The sequence below is a fragment of the Eleutherodactylus coqui genome, chromosome 8 (assembly GCF_035609145.1).
Source record: "Eleutherodactylus coqui strain aEleCoq1 chromosome 8, aEleCoq1.hap1, whole genome shotgun sequence".
Taxonomy (NCBI): Eukaryota; Metazoa; Chordata; class Amphibia; order Anura; family Eleutherodactylidae; genus Eleutherodactylus; species Eleutherodactylus coqui.
In genome coordinates this window covers 195850350-195866330 of record NC_089844.1, presented here as the reverse complement: position 1 = coordinate 195866330, position 15981 = coordinate 195850350, and the positions used below count along the sequence as shown (strand labels likewise).

The 15981-nt window shown below is 48.3% G+C and overlaps 1 protein-coding gene across 1 annotated transcript in view; it reads right to left on the bottom strand.

Annotated features, from left to right (window-relative positions):
* LOC136577312 (integrin alpha-M-like) overlaps positions 1-15034 on the bottom strand; it is a 76212-nt gene extending 61178 nt beyond the window's left edge. Inside the window, exon 1 of the mRNA XM_066577182.1 lies at positions 14995-15034. Within this exon, the coding sequence (XP_066433279.1) occupies positions 14995-15034 (40 nt within the window). The remainder of the gene's footprint in view (positions 1-14994) is intronic.
* Between the last annotated feature and the right edge of the window lie 947 nt (positions 15035-15981).

The window sequence follows — 15981 nt, the reverse complement described above, 5'->3', positions numbered from 1 at the left end:
CCCACACAACGTTTCAACCCTCCATCCGAGGGTCTTTATCAAGTTCTAAATAACATACGCAGACTCCAACATTAAATAGCACCCATAGCTCCACCTACACCAATCATAGACAACAACACATATTATGATTAAAACAGATCACATTTCATTGGGTGACACAGTCACAGCCAGGTGCAACATACATAATACAATCACATGTTTAAAGGTGTCATACCCAGCAATGTGTTCAGGCTGCCGCCGATGTAGACGCATACCTCTGACGTGGATCACTTCCTGGATTGGGAATGAAGTTCTCGCGAGACCAGCAGGGCCTACTGTCCTGCGTCATCATCACCAGCCATCTATTGGTGTTCACAGCGCATGCGCAAGTTTCCGATGCCTGCAGCACATCGCCATAGCAACCGAGCCACTACTATCAGAGATAGCGTAATGCATACATCGCCTATGCGCATGCGCAGACCCGCGGAGCACTTGAATGCCTAAATGGTCCTGATGTTACTCTTATGGTTAGCTATTTGTTTGCGGACCTCCGTAGTGGTTTGACCCACATATTGGAGGCCGCACGGACAGCTAATCAGGTATACAACAAATGCTGACCAACAACTGTACCAACCATGTATATAGAACCGTTTCCCGGATCTCGGATGTACAAAGCTGTCCCCTTTGGCCATATTATGACAAGCTGCACATCCGAGACACGGAAAGTTGCCATTTCTGACAGGGGCTAATGTTCTCTGTATAGAGCCCAGAGGAAGAACAGAAGATGTATGGACCAAACGATCTTTTAAATTTTGTGCCCGTTTATACGCCATCATAGGTGGACAGGTAAATTCCGCAATCTCAGGGTGGCACCTCGAAAGAATGTGCCAATGCTTTCTTAAGATGTGTCGGATCTCATGACTATGTGCTCCGAAGGTGGAAACGAATGGTATTCGTTTTATAGCCGCACTTGTAGTAGTGGCAGGTTTGAGAACAGAAGCACGTTCTACCTGTTTGACCTTATTCATCTGTTCACACAGTAAATCTTGTGGATAACCTCTAGAGACAAACTTATTATACATTTTTTCAAGCCGTACATCAAAGAACTCATCGTTTACCACCCGCCGGACCCGGAGCATCTGGCTCCATGGTAAAGATTTAATCAGGGCCGGCGGGTGGCAACTTGAATAATGCAATAAGTTGTTGCGATCGGTAGGCTTGGTGTACAAATCAGTCTTCAAACAATTGCCTTGTTTGATAACCAAGACGTCCAAAAATTGTATGGACGTATCTGATGCAGACAGGGTGAATTTGAGTTCTGGTAGAAAGTTGTTCAATTCAGTATGAAAAATATTTAACTGCTCAAGCGAACCGTTCCATATGACGAAGACGTCGTCAATGTACCTCCACCATACCTGGGCAAAGGCCCAGGATGGGGAGGTACAGAGACGCGTCTCCTCCATATGGCGCATAAATAAATTAGCGTAAGATGGGGCCACATTGGACCCCATCGCGGTTCCTTGTAACTGCCGGTAAAACCGATCCTGGTACAAAAAAAAGTTATTGGACAAAACCAACATTAATAGTGTCAGAACCAAATTCACACAGTCTGCAGACAGATTGGATCCAGACAGAAAATATCCCACAGCAGCTATGCCAATGTCATGTTTTAATGGCGTCCTCGTTGATAGAAATTGCCTCTAATTTGCATAAAAAGTCCGAGGTGTCCTTAATGTAGGACCTAGCCTCAGTAGCATGCTGTCTGAGTATTCTGTCTAGGAACCGAGACACATTGTTGAAAACAGACCCCCTCCCGGATACTATAGGTCGTCCCGGGGGACGCTGAATATCTTTGTGGACTTTTGGTAATGTGTATATCTTGGCCATTATTGGAAAATCGGGGTACAAAAACTCAAACAAATGTTGGTCAATCAAACCAGCCTGATCAAGGACTAATTTGAGTTTACCACAAGCCTCCTTCGTAGGGTCAACTTAAATGAACATAAGTATACCAGTTTTATAATTATCTGGTTAGTTATGACTGGACTGTCGTCCTTAACAGTAAAAATGGTGCTTCAGCGCTGTTTGATTGTATGAATAGAGGTTTTTTGATTATACAGGGACTATATGATTGAGGGAGCACTGTATTTAGGCATTCAAGTGCTCCGCGGGTCTGCGCATGCGCATAGGCGATGTATGCATTACGCTATCTCTGATAGTAGTGGCTCGGATGCTATGGCGATGTGCTGCAGGCATCGGAACCTTGCGCATGCGCTGTGAACACCAATAGATGGCTGGTGATGATGACGCAGGGCAGAAGGCCCTGCTGGTCTCGCGAGAACTTCATTACCAATCCAGGAAGTGATCCACGTCAGAGGTATGCGTCTACATCGGCGGCAGCCTGAACACATTGCTGGGTATGACACCTTTAAACATGTGATTGTATTATGTATGTCGCACCTGGCTGTGACTGTGTCACCCAATGAAATTTGATCTGTTTTAATCATAATATGTGTTGTTGTCTATGATTGGTGTAGGTGGAGCTATGGGTGCTATTTAATGTTGGAGTCTGCGTATGTTATTTAGAACTTGATAAAGACCCTCGGATGGAGGGTTGAAACGTTGTGTGGGCACAATAAAGATTTGATCTTTTACTTAACCCCCGGAGTGCTGTTCTCATACATATTTGGCTGGTTACAACATGTGGTGCAATTAACTCCTGAACACCCCCTCCACACCATTCCTCAGCCATCTCTCCTCCTGACAAGCTAGCACACACATGTATTGCTTCTTTGATTTTAATTTGTATTTTGTCTATAAATGTCTTGTGTAGTCCATACCTCATAGCTGTTGACAAAGGCTACTATAGCCGAAACGCGTTCAGCGCGAACCTGTGAGCTGTATGCTTTTTTTACTTAATAAAGATTGAAAGTTTTTTTAACGGTAGCAGCTCCTTTCCACTTTTACTTTTCTTTATTTACAATGAAGTGAGCTCTAGGCTGGACCTGGGAGAGTCTATGGATCTTGTATATCTGGTTTTCACTAAAGCATTTCACGCATAATAGGCTGATATATAAATGAGGACGCTCGGATTGGGTGGAAACGTGTGTATCTGGGTAAAGAATTGGCTCAGAGATAGAAAGCAGAGGGTGGTAATAAATGGTTCATACTCTGCTTGTACCACCGTCGCTAGTGGGGTGCCACAGGGCTCAGTATTAGGCCCCATTCTGATCAATATATTTATCAATGACCTGATAGAGGGGCTGCACAGCAAAATATCAATATTTGCAGATGACACAAAGTTATATAATATAATTAATGCAATGGAGGACAATGTGCAGCTACAAATGGACCTAGATAAGCTGGGGGCTTGGGCAGGAAAATAGCAAATGAAGTTCAATGTGGATAAAAGTAAGGTTCTGCACATGGGCAGCAAGAATGGATGTTACTAGAGATGAGCGAGCGTACTCGGAAAAGCACTACTCGCTCGAGTAATTTGCTTTATCCGAGTATCGCTGTGCTCGTCCCTGAAGAATCGGGTGCCGGCACGGAGCGGGGAGCTGCAGGGGAGAGCGGGGAGGAACGGAGGGGAGATCTTTCTCTCCCTCTCTCCCGCCCGCTCTCCCCTGCTCCCTGCTGCGACTCACCTGTCAGCCACAGCGGCACCCAAATCTTCAGACCCGAGCACAGCGATACTCAGATAAAGCACATTACTCGAGCGAGTAGTGCTTTTCCGAGTACGCTCGCTCATCTCTAGATGTTACCAATATACTGCTAGGGAAAAGTGATATGGAAAAAGACCTGGGGGTACTAGTGGATTGTAGATTTAACTGGAGCAACCAATGCCAGTCAGCTGCTGCAAAAGCTAATAAAGTCTTGTGGTGCATTAAAAGAGGTATAGGGTCGAGGGACGAGAACATTATCCTCCCACTATATAAGGCACTTGTCAGGCCCCACATGGAATACTGCGCACAGTTCTGGACACCAGTGCTCAGGAAAGATGTTACAGTGCTGGAGGGGGTTCAAAGAAGGGTGACTAAACTAATAAACGGAATGAGGGAACTGGAATACCCAGAGAGGCTATCCAAATTAGGATTATTTATCCTGGAAAAGATGGCTAAGAGGCGACCAAATAACCATGTATAAGTACATGAGGGGACAACACATGGATCTCTCCCAGGATCTGTTTATACCCAGGACTGCAACGGTAACGAGAGGGCATCCGCTACATCTAGAAGAAAGCAGGTATCATCACCAACACTGAAGGGGGTTCTTTACTGTAAGAGCAGTGAGACTGGGGAACTCTCTCCCTGAGGACGTGGTGATGGCAAAATCCACTGAGGAGTTTAAGAGGGGACTAGATGATATGACAGGATATAGACATTAGGTGATCATCGGGGTTGATGCTCTCAAATGTTGATCCAGGGATTACTCTGGCTGCATTCTAAAGCATCAGGTAACAAAAACCGGCATAATTAAAAATCGAGAACTCACCAACTTCTGTAATTTTTGTTGCCAATAGCAACCAATCACAGCTCAGCTTTCATTTCTTATACTGCTGCGGTAAAATAAAAGCTGCGCTGTGATTGGTTGCTATTCTGCTGAGGTAAAATGAAAGCTGCACTGTGATTGGTTGCTATTCTGCTGTAAAATGAAAGCTGCACTGTGATTGGTTGCTATGGACAACACACATTTTCTTTTAGACAGCTTTCATAAGAGTGTGGTGTTCGGCTCATTGTGGCCCACTTTGCATATTCCAGGACTGCTATTCGTATCAGCCTGCGTTGACGAGGATCCTGTCACACTGATCAGCTTCTACAAGGAGGTAAGTTCTAGACTGGACTGGGGAGAATCATAGAATGGTAGAGTTGGAAGGGACCTCCAGGGTCATCGGGTCCATCCCCTTGCTCAGTAGGGGAGAGTCATTGGATCTTGTGTATCAGGACTTTTCCAAAGCATTTGACACTGTGCCGCATAACAGGTTAGTATATAAAATGAGAAGGCTTGGTCTGGGCGAGAATGTGTGTAAGGGGGTAAGTAACTGGTCAGTGATAGAAAGCAGAGGGGGGTTATAAATGGTAATACTCTGATTGGGCCACTGTTACTAGGGGTCCCACAGGGGGCAGTATTGGAGGGGTCACCTTTACTAGTGAAGTACCACAAGGGCAGTATTGGAGGTATCACCAGTAATAGTGGGATACCACAAGGGGCAGCATTGGAGGGGTCACCATTGCTAGTGGGGTACCACAGGGGGCAGTATTGGAGGGGTCATCATTACAAGTGGGGTACCACAGGGGGCAGTATTAGAGAGGTCACCGATATTAGTGGGGTATCACAGGGGAAGGTATCTGGAGGGGGTCACCATTACTAGTGGGATACCACAGGGGGCAGCATTGGAGGGATCATCAGTAATAGTGGGGTACCATAAGGAGCGGCATTGGAGGGGTCATCATTACAAGTGGGGTACCACAGGGCTCAGTATTTGAGAGGTCACCATTACTAGTCGGGTACTACAGTGGGCAGTATTTGGGGGGGTCACCATTACTAGTCAGGTACCAAAGGGAGCAGAATTGGAGAGGTCACCGTTTCTAGTGTGGAACCACAGGGGTCAGTATTTGAGAGGTCATAGATATTAGTAGAGTACCACAGGGGGCAGTATCTGGAGGGGGTCACCATTACTAGTTGGATGCCACAAGGGACGGCATTGGAAAGATCATCAGAAATAGTGGAGTACCACAAGGAGCGGCATTGGAGGGGTCATCATTACAAGTGGGGTACCACAGGGCTCAGTATTTGAGAGGTCACCATTACTAGTCGGGTACTACAGTGGGCAGTATTTTAAGGGGGGGTCACCATTACTAGTCGGGTACCAGAGGGGGCAGTATTGGAAGGGTCACTGCTGCTAGTGGGGTACCACAGGGGCAGAATTGCTGTGTTACCTTTACAAGTGGGGTATCATCAGGGGCAGCCTAGCAGGGGACACAGTTACTAGTGGTGTACTGCAGGGGAAATAAATTGGAAGGGTTACGGATACTAGTGAGGTACCACAGGGGGCAATATTTGGGGGTCACCATTACAAGTGGGGTACCACAGGGGTCACTATTTGAGAGGTCACCGTTACTAGTGGGGGACCACAGCGGTCAGTACTGGAGGGGTCACAGCTCCTGGTAGGGTACCATAGGAGGTAGTATTGGAGGGGTCACAGTTACAAGTCAAGCACCACAGTGGGCAGTATTAGGGGGTTACCATTACTAGTGGCGTACCACAGGGGTCTGTATTGGAGCGGTTACTAGTGGTGTACCCTAGGGGTCAATATTGGGGCGATATCACCATTACTAGAGGGGTACCACAGGGGTCAGTATTGGAGAGGGTCACAGTTACTAGTGGGGTACCATAGGGGTCCATATTGGGGGATACTATTACTAGTGGGGTACCACAGGGGTCAGTACTAGAGCAGTCACAGTTACTAGTCGTGTACGACGGGGCAGTAATAGTGGATTTACATTTACTAGTGGGGTACCACAGGGGGTAGAATTAGAGGCATCACCGTTACTAGTGGGGTACCATAGGGGGTGGAATTGAAGGACTCACCGTTACTAGTGGGGTACCACAGGCGGCAGTATTGGAAGGGTCACTGCTACTAGTGGGGTATTACAGGGGGCAGAATGCTATGTCACTGTTACAAGTGGGATATCACAGGGGGCAATATTTGAGAGGTCACTGCTGCTAGTGGGGTACCACGGGGGGCCGAATTGCTGCGTTACAGTTACAAGTGGGGTATCACATGGGGCAGTATAGGAGGGGTTACTGTTACTACTGGGGTATCACAGGGGAAATTAATTGGAAGGGTCACCAATACTAGTGGGGTATCACAGGGGGCAGTATTTGGGGGGGTCACCATTACAAGTGGGGTACCACAGGTGTCAGTATTTGAGAGGTCACTGTTAGTAGTGGGATACCACAGGGGGCAGTATTTGGGGGGAGGGTCACCATTACTAGTGAGGTATTACAGGGGGCAGTATTGGAGAGGTCACCACTGCTAGTGGGGTATCACAGGGGGCAGTATTGGAAGGGTCACTGCTGCTAGTGGGGTACCACAGGGGACAGAATTGAAGGGGGTCACCTTTACCAGTGGGGTACCACAGAGGGCAGAATTGAAGGGGTCACCGTTACTCGCGGGGTACCACAGTGGGCAGTATTGGAAGGGTCACCGCTGCTAGTGGGGTAACACAGGGGGCAGAATTGAAGGGGTCACCGTTACTAGTCAGGTACCACAGGGGGCAGAATTGAAGGGGTCACTGTGACTAGTGGGGTACCACAGGGGGCAGTATTGGAAGGTTCACCTCTGCTAGTGGGGTACCACAGGGGCAGAATTGCTGCATTACCTTTACAAGTGGGATATCACCGGGGGCAGCATAGTAGGGGTCACTGTTACTAGTGGGGTACAGCGGGGGAAATGAATTGGAAGGGTCACTGATACTAGTGAGGTAACACAGGGGTCAGTATTGAAGGAATACACAGTTGCTAGTGGGGTACAACAGGGGGCACTACTGGAGGAGTCACAGTTACTAGTGGGGTACAACAGGGGGCAGTAATAGAGGAGTCACATTAGCTAGTGGGGTACCACAGGGGGTAGAATTAGAAGCATCACCGTTACTAGTTGGGTATCATAGAGGGCAGAATTGAAGTGGTCACCTTTACTAGTGGGGTACCTCAGGGGGCAGAATTGAAGGGGTCACCGTTACTCGTAGGGTACCACAGGGGGCAATGCTGGAAGGGTCACCACTGCTAGTGGGGTATCACAGGGGGCAGTATTGGAAGGGACACCGCTACTAGTGAGGTACCACAGGGGGCAGAATTGAAGTGGTCACCTTTACTAGTGGGGTACCTCAGGGGGCAAAATTGAAGGGGTCACTGTTACTCGTAGGGTACCACAGGGGGCAATGCTGGAAGGGTCACCACTGCTAGCGGGGTACCACAGGGGGCAGTATTGGAAGGGTCACTGCTGCTAGTGGGGTACCACTGGGGGCAGAATTGAAGGGGTCACCCTTACTAGTCGGGTACCACAGGGAGCAGAATTGAAGGGGTCACTGTGACTAGTGGGGCACCACAGGGGGCAGTATTGGAAGGGTTACCGCTGCTAGTGGGGTACCACAGGGGCAGAATTAATACGTTACCTTTACAAGTGGGGTATCACCGGGGGCAGCATAGTAGGGGTCACTGTTACTAGTGGGGTACTACAGGAGAAATGAATTGGAAGGGTCACCGATACTAGTGAGGTACCACAGGGGGCAATATTTAGGGGTCACCATTACAAGCGGGGTACCGCAGGGGTCAGTATTTGAGTGGTCACCGTTACTAGTGGGGGAGAACAGCGGTCAGTACTGGAGGGGTCACAGCTCCTAGTGGGGTACCATAGGTGGTAGTATTGGAAGGGTCACAGTTGCGAGTCAGGTACCACAGTGGGCAGTATTAAGGGGGTTACCATTACTAGTGGGGTACAGCGGGGGAAATGAATTGGAAGGGTCACTGATACTAGTGAGGTAACACAGGGGTCAGTATTGAAGGAATACACAGTTGCTAGTGGGGTACAACAGGGGGCACTACTGGAGGAGTCACAGTTACTAGTGGGGTACAACAGGGGGCAGTAATAGAGGAGTCACATTAGCTAGTGGGGTACCACAGGGGGTAGAATTAGAAGCATCACCGTTACTAGTTGGGTATCATAGAGGGCAGAATTGAAGTGGTCACCTTTACTAGTGGGGTACCTCAGGGGGCAGAATTGAAGGGGTCACCGTTACTCGTAGGGTACCACAGGGGGCAATGCTGGAAGGGTCACCACTGCTAGTGGGGTATCACAGGGGGCAGTATTGGAAGGGACACCGCTACTAGTGAGGTACCACAGGGGGCAGAATTGAAGTGGTCACCTTTACTAGTGGGGTACCTCAGGGGGCAAAATTGAAGGGGTCACTGTTACTCGTAGGGTACCACAGGGGGCAATGCTGGAAGGGTCACCACTGCTAGCGGGGTACCACAGGGGGCAGTATTGGAAGGGTCACTGCTGCTAGTGGGGTACCACAGGGGCAGAATTAATACGTTACCTTTACAAGTGGGGTATCACCGGGGGCAGCATAGTAGGGGTCACTGTTACTAGTGGGGTACTACAGGAGAAATGAATTGGAAGGGTCACCGATACTAGTAAGGTACCACAGGGGGCAATATTTAGGGGTCACCATTACAAGTGGGGTACCGCAGGGGTCAGTATTTGAGTGGTCACCGTTACTAGTGGGGGAGAACAGCGGTCAGTACTGGAGGGGTCACAGCTCCTAGTGGGGTACCATAGGTGGTAGTATTGGAAGGGTCACAGTTGCGAGTCAGGTACCACAGTGGGCAGTATTAAGGGGGTTACCATTACTAGTGGTGTACCACAGGGGGCTGTATTGAAGGGGTTACTAGTGGTGTACCCTAGGGGTCAGTATTTGGGGGATGTCACCATTACTAAAGGGGTACCACAGGGATTAGTTTGGAGAGGGTCACAGTTACTAGTGGGGTACCATAGGGATCAATATTGGGGGTCACCTTTACTAGTGTGGTACCACAGGGGTCAGTACTGGAGTAGTCACAGTTACTAGTGGTGTATGACAGGGGGCAGTAATAGTTTACTAGTGGGGTACCACAGGGGGTAGAATTAGAGGCATCACCTTTACTAGTGGGGGGTATTAGTGTATCTTGACGCCACCTGAAGTAGAGGTGGTGACGAGATACAGGAGGTTGGGCATTGCGGTCACGTCCCCTACATTGTGATTGGCGGCACAGCATTAATGCTGTTCTTGTTCAGGCAGCTCCTGCTTCTTCTGCTGCTGTGAGTGTAGGCGCTTAACTTCAGCGCTGCTGGGGGTGGCGCCGGTGCCTACACTCACAGATTCGGGCCAACCTTTATTAAATGGATTGAGATTCTATATGACTCCCCGGTGGCCAAGATCAAAACTAACATACACAACTCTGCCCAGTTTTCCCTGGGTAGGGGTACAAGACAGGGCTGCCCTCTGCCCCCCACCTTGTTCGCCCTTGCCATAGAGCCTCTTGCGATTCAGGTCCGAACGTCACCGACAGTGAAAGGATTTAAACTCAGCAATAACGAAGAGCGCATTGCGCTTTATGCAGATGACACTCTCCTTTTTCTTCAAGACCCGGAGTCCTCTCTTGACTCAGCGCTGGCTATATTTGACACATTTGGCACACACTCTGGCATCAAGGTCAACTGGGACAAGACCCACTTATTGGCAGTGGATCCTGCGGCCGCTGAGCTCCCCCTGCCCGCCCCGCTGAGTTGGACAACCCAGACAACCTATTTGGGTGTAAAGGTGTCAGCAGAGTTATCTACTTTTTACAAATCCAACCTGGTCCCTCTCCTGGGCTGGGCTGAGGAGATGGCGGTACGCTGGGCCTCTCTCCCGCTCACTCTAGTGGGCAGAATAAACCTGCTAAAAATGAAGCTCCTGACAAAATTCCTGTATATATTACATAACTCCCCTATGTTAGTTCCAAAAAAGTTCTTTACTACGCTTCGCAGGATTATGCTACGCATATTGTGGAAGGGCACCACACCCAGGATTAGACTAGAGACTCTGTGTCTCCCGTTGAGGGGTTAGCTTTACCACACTTCTATTACTACTATCTGGCTAGCCAGTTGGTATATGCGGGGTGGTGGCTATCTTTGTCAGACTATAATCCGGTAGTGGGCCTGGAGCGTAGAGTGGTGGACCCTGCCCAAAATCTGCGGGGGCTGCTACTGAGCGGCCCCTCATCTTCTGTTGCTTCTTTGCCCACTTCTATGCTGGTGACACTTGAAATCTGGCAACGCGTCTCGAGGCTGTCCACTGAGGAGGGGACCACGCAAACCCCATACACTCCCCTCTGGAATAACCCCAAACTGCCACATTTTCAACGCTTCCCAGAGTCTGCTTTTTGGAGACGATGGGGCGTCAATGTCCTCTCTGATATAGTCCGTGAGGGTGCGCTCTGTACCTTTCTACAGCCACGGATAACCCATGCTCTGCCTGAAAATTCCTATTTTAGGTATTACCAACTGCGGGATGTGGTCAGAGCTCAGTTTGGAGGCCTATCTATTCCACTGTCCATGACGCGGCTGGAGGGCCTGGCGCAGATGTGTAACCTTGTTAAACCACTGTCGGGCTTCTATGCCCATATAGCGCAACATCTTGCCCCGCTAGGCGAGAGGGCCGTGCAGAAATGGGTGGCGGATATCCCTAACTTGACCTTGGGGGAGGATGCGGACATACTAGGCGGATCTGGTCCCCCCTTGGTTAGCGCTAGAGACAAACTCATTCAAGTTAAGTTTCTGCACTGCATATATTATACCCTCTCCAGACTGTGCACCATGGGCCTGCTCTCTTCTGCGATATGCCCGCGATGTCTAGTCGCGGATGGGACGGTCATGCACGTGTTTTGGGAGTGTGCAGTCTTGCAAAGCTACTGGAGGGACGTTCTCGTGTTTATGGAAACACACTTAGGAGCCCCGAGGATCATCAATCCTGGAACGTGCCTCTTTGGCCTTGTTGGAGACTACCGGTAGCTGCAGCAACACGCACGTTGTACAAGTTGTTACTTTTCTTTGCCAAGGAAGTAATCTTACGGGAGGCCGACCAGGATTGCATGGGTCCGGGTGGTCAATTCCGAAATCCCAATGTACAAATTGACATATATGGCCAGGGAATGCCCTAAAAAATTTGATAAGAGTTGCGCCGCGACAGCAATGGGAGAGCCTGTTGGGGTGGTAGGAGAGGAGCGGGGGGAAGAGGGAATGATACAATGAGAGACATCCGCTTAATTGGTCCTCTGGGTTAAAACCCTGCTCTATTAATTTTTCTTTTTTCTGTTTTTACAACTTTTTCCCTAAAAGAGTCGCGCTGAGGGGTTGTTTCTTTTTTTCCTTTTTCTTTTTCTTTCCTTTTCCTTTCTCCTGATTTTTTATAACTAATTCATCCTAAGGCTGGCTGCACACGGCCGTGTGCTACAGCGGAAGATAGCGTGACGGACGGATTCCGCGATGGAATTCCGCACTGTGAGCATTGAGCTATTAGGTTCAATAGAACTTAATAGCTGTGGGCAACGCGGCGGAAATCCGTCCGTGGGAGCCCTAAGGTTGTTTTTCTGTGATTCTGTTGTTTAGCAATAATTGATAAAAGTTAAAATATAAAAAGTTCTAGCCAAGCATTACGTGTCAAAAAGAAATGTACAAGTATACAAAGGTAACGATTCTTTCTATCCTGGTCTCTATGCAATGTACCATTTTGCCGAATTGTGCCTGTATGTTTGTTAATTAATCTCTGGCTAAATAAAAATTTCTTTAACCAATAAGGGAACTAATGCTAGACATCTGACCAATAAAAGGACTAATGCTAGAAGTCTGACCAATAAGGAAACTAATGCTAGATATCTGACCAATGCGAGAGCTAATGCTAGAAGTTTGACCAATAAGAGTGCTAATGCTAGAAGTTTGTCTAATAGGGTGACTAATGCTAGAAGTCTGACCTATAAAAGGGCTAATGCTAGAAGTCTGACCAATAAGGTAACTAATGCTAGAAGTCTGACCGATAAAGTAGACAAGCTGAAAGTAATAGTTTATGATGAAAACAAGGACGTAGTGGGAATAACAGATCTGGTTGGATGAAAGCTGTGACTGGGCAGTAAACTTACAGGGTTACAGTCTGTTTAGAAGGGATCATAAAAACCAGAATGGGGGAGGCGTTTGTCTTTATGTAAAATCCTGTTTACAGCCCCCATTAACGGAAGATATATGGGAGGGAGATGAACATGTGGAGTCTGTATGGATGGGAAAGCAACAATAAAACCCTCATAGGGGTTTTCTATATCAATTGAAATGCTGTCTTTGCTTTACGTGAACTACCAGGTCCTACCATCTACCAAAACCACAACCTCTTACCCATATTTAAGGAGTCTACAGTGGCAGGGTCTGTTCCACTGGATTGGCGCATAGCCATGTGGTGCAGATATTCAAAAAGGGGTTAAAAGGTGACCCTGGAACCTACAGGCTGGTAAGTCTTACTTGTATTGTGGGTAAAACATTTGAAGGGTTTCTAAGAGATGCCATCCTGGAGGACGTCAAGGAAAATAGCCGTATAACTCAGTATCAGCATGGGTTTGTTAGAGATCGCTCCTGTCACACCAACCTGATCAGCTCCTACGAGGAGGTAGATTCTAAAGTGGATCTGGGAGTCATTGGATCTTGTGTATCTGGACTTTTCCAAAGCTATTGATACTGTGCCGTATAAAAGGTTAGTATATAAAATCAGAATGTTTGGTCTGGGCGAGATTTTGTGTTCGGCCCAACGTCCACTTGCAGCCTTGATTTTCGGAACCCACGCAGGAGATCAACAAATCAAAGCTGCCCATATGGATGCATTAGCATCCGCAAACGATCTCCCGGCGTGCGGATCGCATGCTGTGGGAGAAAATCACAGCGTGCTCCATTTTGGACGCGGATTCCGCGGAACCGCTTCCATTGAAACCGTCATATCCGCGACACAGTCGGAGAGGTAAAAAAAGTTTTTTCTCCCAATGTCCACTGGCACAGCTGGATTCCGCTGCAGGATTTAGCAGTGGAATCCGTGTGTGCAAGTGGACATTGGGCCTTAGTGGGTAAGTCACTGGCTCAGTGATAGAAGGAAGAGGGGGGTTATAAATGGTACATAATCTGATTGGGTCACCGTTACTAGTGGGGTATCATAGAGGGCAGTATTGCAGGGGTCAATGTTACTAGTGGGGTACCACAGGGGGCATTACTGGAGGTATCACTGTTACTAGTGCGATACCACAAGGGCAGTATTGGGCCCTATTCTTTGGAATATGTTTATTAACGACGTTGTGGAGGAATAGTAATGATACAAAATTCTGTAAAGTAAATAACACGAGAGAGGACAGAATGTGGGTCCATATAGATCTGTATATGGTTGCAAATGGTTCTAGGTAAGGTGGGGGCAAATAAGTGGTAATGGTAAATGATGTTTACCACTGATAAATGTAAGGTTCTGCACACGGGCAGGAAATATATGTCACCATTACACACTAAATGGGAAACCACTGGGGAACACCGACATGGAGAAGGACTTGGGGATTTTATAACTGTAAGCTTAACTGGAGCAATCAGTGTCAGGCAGCTGCTATTAAAGCAACAGTAACAAGGGGACGCTCTAATAACCATATATAGATATATCAGGGGTCAGTACAGAGATCTCTCCCATCATCTATTATACCCAAGACTATAACAACGGTGGGGGGGGGGGGGGGGGGGACTCTAATAACCATACATAGATATATCAGGGGTCAGTACAGAGATCTCTCCCATCATCTATTATACCCAAGACTATAACAACGGTGGGGGGGGGGGGACTCTAATAACCATACATAGATATATCAGGGGTCAGTACAGAGATCTCTCCCATCATCTATTATACCCAGGACTGTAACAAGGGGGCGCTCTAATAACTATGTATAGATATATTAGGGGTCAGTACAGAGATCTCTCCCATCATCTATTATACCCAGGACTGTAACAGTAACAAGGGGGCGCTCTAATAACCATATATAGATCTATCAGGGGTCAGTACAGAGATCTCTCCCATCATCTATTTATACCCAGTACTGTAACAAGGGGGCGCTCTAATAACTATGTATAGATATGTCACGGGTCAGTACCGATCTTCCTTAGGCTGCCATGTTGCTGCTAAATGAATTGCACAAAATAAACCCGCAAGAAAAATCGCAACATGTTTTATCTTGATGCAAATTCGACCTGCATATACGCCAAGATAGTATATAGTGATTGCAGTCTTGCAGAGAATTACAGCGACCTGAGCCACCCTTCACTGGGTGTTGCAATGCCTCCAGCATCATAGTATGTAGTATACAGAGCACATGCTTTCTGCTCGGGTCAGTAGAGGGTAGGTCTAGAGCAGATTATTGGCCACTAACCTTGGCACAGCAGCAGTGTGCAGCGCAGCGGGCTCTCCATGCCGGGGTGCACACCGGTGTTTTTGGAGGAGGCTGCAGGGTTCTCAGGCTGTCTGTTAGTTGCACAGCTCGTTGCTGCTGTAAAGTTTCATTAGTGAAATGTGTGAAAGTTCTGCAGAACTGAGAGTATCCGTGTAGACGAGGATCTTTGTCACTCCCCCAACTTGGTGTCTGCAGCTCCACCACTCTGCTCCCCATACCGTCCTGCTCCATTGCATTGGGGTGCATTCCCGGGCTGAGGAATCCCCGTCCTCTGCGATCAAAATTCATACTCCCGTATGTGACGGTGTGGGGGGCTGCTATAACAATTATTGGTCTGTGTTATGGCTGAGGGCGAATGTCCATCAAGGTCCGGTAGGGCGGTGGGACGGTGAGGCAGAGGGGTGGGGGTTGCTTAATTGATACTTGTTTTATTTATATTAGGCTGCCTTCCACGGGCTTTGCGGTATCCCGTGGCGGAGATCCGCCGCAGTATACTGCCGCTCAGGAGCAGGAGCCGGCAGACGGATCTCCGCGGTCAGCCAATCTGACAGATCGCAATGATTCTCCGCTCGTGGACAGGGGGGCTGCGCTCTCCATAGCAACCCTTGTGGGAGGGATGGAGTTGTTGTGGTTGTTGTGGTGGAAGCGTCCAGTCCCATTATCGCAGTGAATAACGAGCGTCTGTGCTGAAAAAATTCCCAAGGCGACCTACCTGGGAGGGTTACTTATTTCCTGGCCAATGTAATGGAGTTGGGCTGATGTGATCGTCCTGGTGAGATGGGAGATCAGGAGTGGAATTTTGTAGCCGAAAAGCCTGGGGTAAAAAAGGAGTAGCAGCAGCGACCTGAGGGGCAGAAGGCGCATTACCAGCAGCGACCTGAGGGGCAGAAAGCGCATTACCAGCAGCGACCTGAGGGGCAGAAGGAGCATTACCAGCAGTGACCTGATGGGCAGAAGGAGCATTAC